Source organism: Tripterygium wilfordii, chromosome 13 (assembly GCF_013401445.1).
Source record: "Tripterygium wilfordii isolate XIE 37 chromosome 13, ASM1340144v1, whole genome shotgun sequence".
NCBI lineage: Eukaryota > Viridiplantae > Streptophyta > Magnoliopsida > Celastrales > Celastraceae > Tripterygium > Tripterygium wilfordii.
This window is the reverse complement of record NC_052244.1, coordinates 4,304,979-4,318,168: the sequence shown is the minus strand read 5'-3', so window position 1 is coordinate 4,318,168 and position 13,190 is coordinate 4,304,979. Positions and strand designations below refer to the sequence as shown.

The window sequence follows — 13,190 nt, the reverse complement described above, 5'->3', positions numbered from 1 at the left end:
GCAAAAAACAACATGTGGTTGCTCGTTCTAGTGCTGAAGCTGAATATCGTGCAATGACATCCAGTGCATGTGAACTAATATGGCTTAAGAGTTTGCTTGCAGATTTGGGTTTTCCAAGTAGTCTTCCTATGACTCTTTTTTGTGATAATCAGGCTGCTATGCATATTGCTGCTAATCCCGTGTTTCATGAACGCACAAAACATATTGAAGTTGATTGTCATTTTATTCGTCATAAAGTTCAGAATCAAGTTATTCAAACAGTTTACACTCGAAGCCATGATCAACTTGCTGATGTTTTTACAAAGGTTCTGTCTTCTGGTCATTTTCACCGATTATTGTCCAAGCTTGGCTCAATCAATCCTCTTGATCCAGCTTGAGGGGGAGTATTGACATTAAATCCTCAAATTATGGCATAATTTGTTCCTCAAATTATGACATAATTTGTTCCTCAAATTATGGCATAATTTGTTCCTCAAATTATGGCATAATTTGCTCCTCAAATTATGGAATAATTTGCTCCTCAAATTATGGAACATTTGTCCCATAATTTGCTCCTCAAATTATGGAACATTTGTCTTAGGGTGTAATGTTTGATCCCTATATATATGAGGTTGTAATTGTAATGTTTGATCAATATACATACACATCAAATATTGCCTCTATTCTTCTCTACAATTGCTCCTATTTTTCTACAGGGTGACTTACTCTTGTACTGGAGAAATTGTGCTGAAACAGGATCAGAACTGGATCGAATTGTAGGCCTCCCTTTTGAGTTGATTTCCATTGGTCAACATATACATCCTGGCTTCAAGGACGACTGGTCGGATCATGCCAAGGAGAGTTAGGTTGGATCATTGAAAGTCTATATCCATCTTCTCTGCCGTGGGGAGCTCTTTTGACCTTACAATAGTTTCTCGAAACTTTTCGAGTTGATTTCCGTCGGACCGTCAGAAATTTAGTAAATCTAAACGTATTTAGCTTCCATTTCATTTTCTTCCTACTTAGTACAGGAACTAACTTTTCAACAGGGCTGCCCACATTGCAACTATCGTCATTATGGCCTCCATTATCTTTAGCATCTTCTATATCTGATTCTTCAACATCATCATCCATGCAATCTGGGTTTAAGGAGAACTGGGTCAGATCACCACAAGGAGAGTTAGGTTGGCCCACCGAACGACCATGTCTATTTTCTATGTCATGAGTGTATAGTAAATGCATCCCACACTCTTTGATCTTAAAATCCTTCTCTCTGGCATATTCCCCAATATCGAATTCAATTGAGATCTCATCCACATCATCTGCTTCGTCTGGTATCCTTCTCCAATAATTTATCCATGATTCATCATATTTTATAATGACATGATTCGACCGAATAGCATCTCGAGGTAGCCGATAAAACTCCAAACCAGGATAAACACTGAAGCTGTCACCTCTGTTGGTTCTTATATGGCAATTAGAGTTAAGACCATAGTGAATGTACTTGGGGAAGTCCTTGCATTCAAGAACAATGCTGAAAACCAAACAAACGAACTCATCATTAAACCAATGTGTAGGAAGCTTTGAAGTTAGTGAGGATCCCCTGCTTTTATACTTGAACCAATCTGGAACATCACCTCCTGGAAAATTGATCCCGGATGATACAAAATCCTGCATCATGATAAGCAGAATTTTCTTTAATCATCAATTTTATCTTAAAATATGTATATAAATGCAGACAGAGAGACCCATATTGAGAGAGGGAGAGAGAAGAGAGAGAGACTACTTCGCTTCCCGGATAATTGGCTTTTAAGTGTAGCAACTTCCATTCTAAGTCTGCCACTATGCTGTTTCGTGCATTTCGGTCCAATTTCCAGCAATTTAGAAATTGAAATTGAAATTCAACCGGCAAACAATCTGGGCGAGAGTCAAATACTCTTCTGGCTGTCGTGGATAAAGGACTTGCCACCATTTCTAGTGATATGCAATTATCTGCATATATATGTTGGACATTCATCGGAAGCTGAGGCAGTGATTGAAGCCTCTTGCAATCCACCAGGTTAAGCAATTTGAGATTAGTAAGCTGTTTGATGGTAACAGGGATTTTCTGAAAATCGTTTCCAGAGAGATTTAGGCTTACCACCGTAGATAACCAAACAAAAAGGTCAGTTAACTCCCTCAGATGTATATTAACTTCTTGTTGAGGCTCCCTTTTCTTCAATGGAAGATGCAGACCAAAATGCCAGAGCTGTTTCATTTTGTAAATGGTGATGAGGAAATTATTAAGCCTATTGCACCCACCAAGTTCCAACGAGACTAGGGATGTGAGATTGCAGATTGTTGATGGAATTTCTTCGATTGCAGTCCCATGTAAAATTAAAACTTGGGTTTTCAATGGTACCTCTGGAAATTTCTTCATAAGGGAACATCCCCCAAGATATAGGCGTTCAAGATCTGTAGCTAGTGAAAGGTCTGGAATTTCAATCAACTTCTTGGAGTTACAGAGATCAATCTCCTTCAAGTGGACAATACTCTACATAAGAAATATAATTCTCCTTTAAGGATTTATTTCTGTTTCATATGATTTTTTCCAAAGCAAAGTAATTTTACTATATTTTATTTGGTAATTTGTAAAGCCAAAGAATTATAATACATGCAAAACAATAATGCTACGTACTATATGGACCAATTCGTGTAAAAGTCCCACATCTAAAGATGTGGGCACTCATGCCTTGTTTATAAGGCTAAGCCCACCTCTTACCACCATCAAGGCCTTTTCCTAGGCTTGAGTGGGTTGAGCCTAGCCCACCTGCTTGGGCCTAAGGAGAAACAAAGTCGTGCGGGCCCGATGTATCCATGGGAACCGGACAACCCAAAGCGGACAATATTGTTGGTGTGTATGGGGGTGTGGATTTACAACATGGTATCGGAGCAATTCGTTCCTGTTGGACATGACCTCTACTCCACTTGTTGGGTCTGGCATAACCCAGCCCACAAGTGCGGGGGAGTGTAAAAGTCCCACATCTAAAGATGTGGGCACTCATGCCTTGTTTATAAGGCTAAGCCCACCTCTTACCACCATCAAGGCCTTTTCCTAGGCTTGAGTGGGTTGGGCCTAGCCCACCTGCTTGGGCCTAAGGAGAAACAAAGCCGTGCGGGCCCGATGTATCCATGGGAACCGGACAACCCAAAGCGGACAATATTGTTGGTGTGTATGGGGGTGTGGATTTACAACAATTCGTCAAGATGGATTTTAAATAATAAATTGTGAGAGCTTGAAACATTATAAAAACACCTACTAGACATAAGTTTTTTGAAATCTAATCCTTTTTCATTAATATTAAGAATGCTTGCTTTTATATTAATATATTAAAAGAAAAAGATATCTGATTTGTCAGCACATTTTTCTTTGAAGGAATCTAGAATTTATGATTTGTGAATCCATAACAAATGAAAAATATAAAGGTATACCTGTTTTCCTTTCCATAATCGTTCAAGATGGTTGTTACGCATTTCGAGCCTAACTAGATTCTCCATATGAAAATTTGATGGCAAATATGTCAAAGGGTAATGTTTCCAATCCATATATCTTAACTTGTTAGGAAGAGAATCAAGGCCATGAGGAAGGCACACAGCAAACGAATAGCCTCTAATTTTGAGGAACTCAAGATTGTGCATCCTTTGAAATGCTAAAGGATTTATGCTCAAGCGTTTTAGTGTAAACATGTCCAACAATATAGCTTTCACCACTACAGTCCCCTACAAAATGATTGTTTAAAAAAAATATGAATGACAACGTTTTCTACACGTGAGGTTACATTTGAAATACAAAAGTTACTGCATTAGGCTCTTACCATGTTATTTGTTAATACATGACTGATGTCGTCATAATCCCATAGCCTGCTGTATTCCCCTGGCTCTTCAACGGATTCGTCGCGGACAATTTGTCGACCCATTTCTTGTAGCAATTCATGCATCCATACTCCATCCGTTCGAATAGTTATAAGAGATTTGTCAATATGCACAGCAAGTCCAATATCCGTTGAATAATAACAAGCATCATGGAAGCATTTGACTTCATTACCACTCACTCCTTTAAAGAGACAAGCAATATTAAGAAACAAATTCTTTTCTTGGTGGTCCAATCCAGCATAACTTATGAGCAACACTTGCTGCACAGCCATATTTGGGGTTCTCTCTAATTTTCTCAATGCACTTTCCTGTTCTTGCTTGCTCCTTCCACGTAGATGGGAACCCAAGATTTTAAGAGCCAATGGATGACCTTTTGCATAATTTATTGCCTTGTCTGACAATTTCATGTGATGAAATTCTTGTGGATGCTCTTGTTTGAAAGCGTATCGGCTAAATAGACGGAGACTTTCATTGTAATCCAACCTTGGAACATCATAGATCCTATCAACTCCATTCTTAAACACTTGTTTGTCCCTACTTGTTATGAGGACAATACTTCCTGGACCAAGGCAATCGCGTTGTTCAACTAAAAGTTCTATATGCTGAAAATCATCTACATCATCCAAAACAATAATAACCTTTTTACGATGGAGCCTATCCCTTATAAACGGAATTCCCATATTAGGAGTGCCTATATTTAAGTTCACATCTCTCAATAATCCAGTAACAAGTTTATCTCGTACCTCATTTAGTCCACACTTCTCACATGTTTGTTTGATATTTTCAAGAATACAATGCCCTTCAAATTTTGAAAAATTATGATTAAAGAAAGCTCTAGCTAGGGTTGTCTTACCTATACCTCCCATCCCCCAAAGTCCTATAATGCGAACATCTTCATTAATCATGCTCAGTAATGATTCAATTTGCTTAAAGTGAGAACTCATTCCAACAAGATTATCAAAATTGTTTGAGGAAGCGTAGTAAAGCTTGCCCAAAATATCTTTCACAATACTTTTAATAAGCGTAGCCTCAGGACTGAAAAGAAAATAAGTAAACCCGAATTATATGTAGATTTTGTACGCAAGAAATAATTTTTGTAATAATAAGAATATCAAGAAGGGAGAAAAATAAAGGAATTACCTTGTGACCTGTGAATCCCATCCAGATAAATTAGCAGCTTTTGTGAAAGCATGCCTCCATGTTTGCATCTTTGGATGACCTTCATACCGTGCTAAAGCTTGTCCAAAAGGGCCTGATTGTTTTCTTACATGTGATGGATCCACTTTGTAGAAGATTGGTATAACAATTTGTCCATTTTCTTTGTTACACTCCATGATTCTCACGAGTTCATCTAAGCACCATCTTGAAGAAGCATAGTTCTCAGAGAAAATGATTAAGGAAATTTTTGATTCCTCAATCGTCCTAAGAAGAGCATCTGAAATATCATCTCCTCTCCTGAGCTCATTATCAATGAAAGTTTGGATTCTTGCACTACACAAAGCAGCATATATATGACTGGTAATGTTGTCACGAGTATCACTCCCTCTAAAACTAATGAAAACATCATACTTCCTTTGGGAGAGAGAAGAAGAAGAAGAAGCTGCCATAATCAGATCACTATTTTTGCGTCGAGTCAGCCAAAAAAGATGTAACTTTACAAATCAAAACTAGGCTTTAAATACTTGCAGAGGAGTACCGAAAGTCCTCAAGACCCATTTATTTTATTTCTTTTACGAGCAATGAAATGCTAATGAAATTCGGCTGAATTTTAATATTATTATTATGAAAACAACTTCCTTTCTTCTCTCCCAAAAAAAATTTTTAAACTGAAGTAATTCTCCATCTCTTCTTCACAAATTTTTTTATTGAAGTACGCCTGACCACGTCTGCTAATTTTTGAGAAAAATCAATGGTTTGAATCTCTGATTTCCAAGACAGACTTGAAAAGGCTAAATTTTCATTCTAAGGTCCTATTTGTAAGTTGACTAACGGATTATTCACCTGGGACAAGTTATTTCTATGATCTCTTCAAAGTGTAGAGGAGAACACATTGGAGAAAAATAATGGGAACTTCCTTCTTCTTTTTTTGTGTAGTTTCTAAAGAGAAACAATATGTTAATAAATATGTCTATATATTATTTAATATAATTATAGTATAATTATCAACAAACGGTGGTTTGGTTGACAATCGACTGAGTTAGGCATATGTGTGCCCAATTTCAATCAGAAGCAAATTTCTCAATGGTATTTCAAAAATTATAGTGTAATTAGTTTGTTTTGCTATGTATCTTTTTCTTCTTTCTTTTTAATCTTAGGAGGAAAAAAATAAATCTTGATTAATTGGTTGCATAATATTTATGGGAGGAATTTTCTCATGCATGCTTAAAATAAGAACCTAAAATGCGGATCTATATGTTCGCTAATGATTTGAAATATATAGGATCCAAAATAGTGGACCCCACTTGTCATTTCACTTATTCACACCATCAAAAATTGATCCGCATAGGAGAATTCTTTATATTTATGTTATGGTATTGAAAAAAGAAATAAGTATTTGTTTGTACCAAAAGTGACGTCCAATCACCTACTAAAACGTGGTAGCGTGGGGTTCAATTGACAATGGTAAACCAATCACTAGTGGACACATGGCAAGGGCAGGAGGATTTCAAATTGTTCATTCATTTTGCAAGAAATCTAGTGTTATATGAGCTGAAATCTAAGAGTTAGTTACTAGAAATCATGGATGTTTGAAGAGCTATGTTCGAAATGCTACAATCAAAGGATTTGTTGTCATAATTGTTTTATTCTATTTAAAAAAATTTGTTAGATGGAAACCGATATTTCAGTTGGATAAGCGCGGAGGAAGTCCAGGAGAATTCAGAGTTTGCAGCTTACACTTCTTGATATATCTCGGACACGTTTCCAATGACAACATGACAACCAGAGAACAGAATCATGTTTGTCCTGCACCTTGAGCAAGAAGAGACCAAAATATTTATTTCAATTGAATTAAGAGTTTTGTTGCATATATAAAACTTGAATAATATATCTTTTGCTAAATTTGAAGTTTTAACATTTTTCTTTTATGGTTTAATATAACATTTACTTCAAGAACACCATGTATCATTTATGTATTTGATCAATTTTCAATAGATCGGTAAGCGTAAAAATATCGAATCAATGAATTATTAGCCACTCCTTAAGATTTCGAACAGGTTGAAGGTTCAAATTCTCTCTTACGATAAAAATAACTAATATTAAAATCAATATTGTATTTGTAAAAAAGTATAAGATATCGTTATATACTTTTAAAATTTATTTTAATAAAATAGGATTCCAGTTCCAAATATCGATCATTGCCTATCATTACAAAATATTTGAGAAAATAAGTTGGACTTAGGAAACTCTTTATCAACTTTGTCTTATGAAAGTTATGAAATAAATACATTACAAGAATGTGAATACTCTAAGCAAGAGTGTGAATCGGTAAAAAATATTTAAAATTATTGGCGACATTTATATAATGATCCTCAAATAACTGTTGAGGAAAGAAATAAATTAATAAATAGAATTCAAAATACAATATTTTCTAAATAAGGATATGTTTAAACAATATAGTTACAATCTAGAACACCTAGATTGACGACTCGCATAATAAAATAGAAACTATTATTCAACTTTTTGACTCTATTTCGGAAGAAGAAGAAGAAGGAATAGAGTCTAGACCACACTCTAAAAACAAAATTATCGAGTTAATATCATTTTTGACCACTAACAGATATGTCATGTTACAATTCAACCACTCAAGTTTTAAGCATTTCATTTTGACCACTGATATTACTGAGTTGTTGCTCGGGCTGGATTTGCTAAGGTCCAATCAGTCAATTTGATGATCTGACGTAAAAAAAAAAAGTCAAATAAACCCAACTACACAGATGGAATTTTTTATTATTTTTTTCAATAAAATAGACACATGGCAAGAGTTGACCTAATGACTTATGTTAATTGCCTTTTTATTTTTTTATGTAGCAGTGGAAAATTGCATTATTTATAATTGTTTCGTCAATTTTTATATGTAGTAATTGTAGAAAGAAGAAAAGCAACTATAAACATATCAATTCTTTGCAGTTTCAGACAAGAAAGATGTGACTTCCAAAACGAGTCTTTTATGGATCGGATAAAAAATCAAATGGGCGCATTTTTTTTTTTTTAATGTGTTTAGATTGAGGGATTTGGGGGAAGGAAATGGAATATTCCCCTTAATTCTCTCCAAATCCCTCCTTTTAATGAAATTTTTATCTCAATCCTGCTCAAAACACTCTCCTTTATTTTTTATAAACTATCCAAATAAGAGAATTGGAAGGAAACTCTCTTTCCTTTCCCTTTACTTCCTCTCAAATCCCTCAATCCAAACACACTGTAAAGGAATATGGGACTTCAAAACTACTTTTTTCTTTAGCGAATTGTCTGGTAGCTTAGTCCCCAACACCCATTTCTTTTATTTCTTTTATGAGCAAGAAAATGCTAATGAAATTCAGCTCAAGTGATAGAGTTTGTTCGGTCCAAATATTAATGTTATAATAAGACGACTTCAAAATCTAGATGAAAACAACTTTTTCTTTTTCATTGAAGTCATTTTCCACCTCTTCTTCCATGAAAAAGATGAGCCACCCCTTTCCGCTTTGTTTGAACAATATGACTATGTACTTTGATTGCCAACAAATCACAAGCACATGCAGAAGAACAGTCCAACTCTTTTGTTTTGGTAGGAATAAATACTATAAGGATTGTATGCATCATCATTGCGAGATTTTGCTGAAAGGTACGATTTTGCTCCTGGGAGAATAAAAGGGACAGGGACTGGGAAACATAACGCACTGTTTTGTTTCGGGATTTTTTTTCTTATTAATTAATTAAGGAAATTATTTGAAATAGAAAAATTGGAGTTGGTTTATCAATTTCCTCCATTTGATTTTAGCAACATATTGAGATACGATTGACTTAGATGGAGATAAAATGAGTCTTTTTGATCCATAGGGTATGGGTGTAAGCTCCCGTGAAAGGTAAAATCGGATAAATTTTGCTAAAATACTTTGCGCATGTTCAATATAGACTTTGCTATTATTATTCTTTACATTACATGCTTTCCAGTATATGCGAACCGCAGCCATTGCTTTTCAGGTATGCACTGGATAAACCTATGAAACACCACCATATTCCGTAAACTATGCCTAGTTAACCACATAAAACAAATAACAATTCTAAAGTCTTACTTTTCTAACCATGCCAGAAAATCTGATAAAAAAAATGCCAGAAAAAAAATTTTAAAAAAAAAAAAGCTGCGATATTTGGCATAATATTCCCAGTAGAATGGCCTGACAATTGTTCAATAAACCAACACTAATCCTGTATTTTTGAAAAAAAACCCACCCTAAAAGCAAATTACGTAACCAAAAATATATTCACAATTCTTTCATTTCATCTTTTCAAGGACGTTGGTCGGATCATCCCAAGGAGAATTAGGTTGGATCATTGAAGGTCTATATCCATCTTCTCTGTCATGGGGAACTCTTTTTGACCTTACAATAATTTCTCGAAACTTTTCAAATTGATTTTCGTGGTTTCATGTTCTTCCTACTTAGTACTGGAGCTAACTTTTCAACAGGGTTGCCCACATTGGACCTATTGTCATTATAGCCTATTCATCTTATTGGGCCTCTGTATCAGATATATTTGGGCTTCATTTCTTTTGTTTCATTGGGCTGGAGGGTTTTCTTTTTAGTCATCTTGGTCCATCATACAAACGGTGTAGTTTCATTTACTTGGTCATTTCAATATTCTTTCTTGTACATATTGTTAAGTAGCTGTTCTGACTACAAGTCACATCAGATACATTTGTAAATGTAGTTCTTTGGCTAATAGCGGTTGAGTGATCATATTTATTATGTTTGTTATGAAATTTCACATAAATATTCTTGCATATTTAAGATGATTTATCCTTATTGAAACTTAAGGAAATCTCACTATTATGATCGAAAATCTCACTGATTTAAAGAAATTTCACTATTTTGAGAAAAGTGAATTACTTGTTTAAATAATCATTTGTACTCCGTTTGCTATAAAAACATTCTCACTGATTTATGACGAATGAAATTAAAATTTTAATTATGAAATTTCACTATTTTCAAAACAAGTAATGTAATCCTTTTGTTTTCTTTTGAGTTTTCGATTTTTTTTTATATATTGTAGAAGTTTAGGATGTTTTATCTGATTTGTTGTTGCAAGTGTTGTGGAAGGAAACGGATAACAAATTTGAAATCTCATTTTTTTTTGTCAGATTTGAAGGGGAATAAATCATTTTTTGGGTTAAAAATACTGAGGCTCAAATACTATGAGAGTCCTATAGAGAATTGAAAATCCTATGAAATCAATATATTATGGACGATAATCAGAGATCTTGACATAAAGTTGCAAAAAAAAATAGCAGTGAATATTTAACTATTCTGAGAGGTAAAATATCTTGTTTGAATAATCATATGTTTTCTGTTTGTTATGAAATATCATATCAACATTCTTACCTGCTTAATATGATTTATCGTGAGTACAATTGAATTTTTCACTTATGATTTATATACGATTAACCAATGCGCAAAAGAATAAATATCTCTTGTTTAAATCAATGCTATGTTTTACTAGTTTTTTCAGTTCTGAAAGATATCGAAAGTGGGTCTCATTGGAAAGAGATTACTATGCTAATTCTGAATATAAATTTTTTTTATTCCGACATTATTTTGAGAGATACAAAGAAAACACGCCACATACATGTAAGGGCAAATTATGTTTTAAGTAAGATTAAGGACTTATTGGTATAATACTTTTAATGAAATCTTATGATGAGTACTATTTACACTCCCCATTTTGCCATTGACACCCCATTTTTCAAAACCACCAAACACGTCCTTAACAAACTCATTCACACCCCATTTCCCTCTCTCCTCTCACACGCACCATCACCGGCCACCACTACCACTGCTTATTCCGACCACTGACCTATCAAAAAGCTTCTCTTGACCCTCACGAGCATAACCCAGCCAATCTCGCCTCAAACCGTCGCCCGCAACCTCAAGAATCGTCCTTGGAAGCTCGCCGCCATCGTGAAGAAAAAGCTCCGATCCGACTGAATTCGGCAACGAAACGGTGAACCTCCACCACCAACGAGTTCATCAGTCAGAGACGAACCTGACCCAGCCCTTGGCCAGCCGAAACTGACACTGGAATGCCCCATTCACATCCCATTTCCCTCTCTCCTCTCACGCGCACCATCACCGACCACCACTGCTATTGCTTGGTCCGGCCACCATTTCTGGCCACTGACCTATCGAAAAGCTTCTCTCAACCCTCACGAGCATAACTCAACCAATCTCGTCTCAAACCGTCGCCTGTAGCATCCAGAATCGTCCTTGGAAACTCGCGACCATCGTGAAGAAAAAACTCCAATCCGGCTAAATCCGACGACGAAACGACGAACCACCACCACCAACGAGTTCATCGGCCAGAGATGAACCCGACCCAGCTCTTGGCTAGCCGAAACTGATACCAAAATGTCCGACTGGAGTTCACTGGCCATAGGGTGGCTAAGGGCCGCGTTTTTAGATTTTGGGGAAAACGTGGTGTCAATGGAAACATAGAGAGTGTAAATAGTACTCATCAATCTTATTCGTCTATAAACTTTGAAATTTACATGAGAGATTTATTCGTAATTAACTTTGATTTGTATTCTAATTATTTTAGAATCCTTGATTTTATAGAAATATATTAAAAGAAAAATATCTCTGATTTTTCACTATATTTTCTTTGGAGGAATCTAGAATTTATATTTTTGAATCATTGACAAAGAAAAATGTAAAGACATACCTGTCTCCCATTCCACAGTTGTTCACCATGGCCGTTAGGCATTATGAGTCTAACTAGATTCTCCGAATGAAAATTTGATGACAAATATGTCAAAGGGTATCATCCCCGAAGCAAAATTCTTAACTTGTCACTAAGAGATTTAAGCCATTGAGGAAGGGACAATATGAATAGCAAAACAGAAGAGTTGGAATGTTCTTCTACATGTGCTTGTGATTTATTGACAATCAATGTGCAAATTCATATTGTTCATACAAAGAGGCAAGGGGTGGGTGATCTTTTTCATGGAAGAAGAGGCGGAAAATGACTTTAATTTTGTTTGTTAGAAAAAAAAGACCAAGAGTTTAAATTGTCGTCGTTGTCAAGGAAGTTGCAATTATTTTTCTCCGAAGTGTTTGTTTTCCACTGCACTTTGTAGATATCTTAGAAAGAGCATGCAACTTTCAATAATGATACACAAACAAATAAAAATCACAGACTAATAATTTTTTATTTTCGATTGTTGTGGATAAGCCGAGTTCTAAGTCACATCTTCCTTGTGACACTGCCAAAAGAATAGTTATATTCTTATGGCTGCTTTTCTTCCTTCCACAACTATTACATAAAAAAATTAAAAAATGACAAAACAATTATAAAATAATTCAATTAGGTTTCATCTTAAATGGCATGTCACTGTACGTGATCAAGTCACATCATCATCCCATCTCCATCAACCACATCATCATCCTAATGACATCTTAGGTTTTTTTAATTTTTTCTTATTATTTTGAGGTCCAATTTCATTGTAATTGGATATTATAACATATTTGTAGTTGGTTAAAACAATATAATTGAGGGTTAAACTATGAACCCGAAGATTTTATGCATTCATGATGTAATTCCTTGTCTGATACTGCCAAAAGAATAGTTATGTCCTTATGGCTGCTTTTCTTCCTTCCACAACTACCACATAAAAAAATTAAAAAATAGACATATCAATTATAAATAATGCAATTAGGTTTTACCAAAATGATACGTGTCCATAATTTTGGTATCCATAAGTGTCCATAGTCTAGGTGAGATGATTTTGTAAAATTATGGACATGTAGTGCTTCCGTAGGTTTTATCTTAAATGACATGTCACTATAGGTGATCAAGCCACATCGTCATCCCATCTCCATCAACCACAACGTGTTTTTTCCCTTGACTTTGAAGCGGGATTGAAAGTAGTCGGTAGAACTTCGTTTTTAATGTATAGAGACAAGTCATATTTTATCCAAGAAGATGCTATCATTTTCAGTAGTGCTAAGCATCAATAATCTATATATCCATAGGCATCTGTATTCTAAGTAGCAATGTTAACTAAGCATGTGACATGTAAAGTGTATAATTTATTTTTTTTATGTACA

At 35.0% G+C, this 13,190-nt stretch overlaps 2 protein-coding genes across 2 annotated transcripts; both read right to left on the bottom strand.

Annotated features, from left to right (window-relative positions):
* Positions 1–770: 770 nt before the first annotated feature.
* Positions 771–3,492, bottom strand: LOC120012449 (disease resistance protein RML1B-like). The gene is made up of 3 exons (XM_038863876.1): positions 3,451–3,492; positions 1,766–2,512; positions 771–1,650 (listed from the first exon to the last, which is right to left on the bottom strand). The coding sequence occupies exons 1-3, from the start codon at positions 3,490–3,492 to the stop codon at positions 808–810; spliced, it is 1,632 nt and encodes a 543-aa protein (XP_038719804.1). The 3' UTR covers positions 771–807.
* Positions 3,493–3,494: 2 nt separating this feature from the next.
* Positions 3,495–5,498, bottom strand: LOC120012448 (disease resistance protein RUN1-like). The gene is made up of 2 exons (XM_038863875.1): positions 5,032–5,498; positions 3,495–4,926 (listed from the first exon to the last, which is right to left on the bottom strand). Exons 1-2 carry the CDS (start codon positions 5,496–5,498, stop codon positions 3,822–3,824), a joined length of 1,572 nt encoding a protein of 523 aa, XP_038719803.1. The 3' UTR covers positions 3,495–3,821.
* Positions 5,499–13,190: the final 7,692 nt, after the last annotated feature.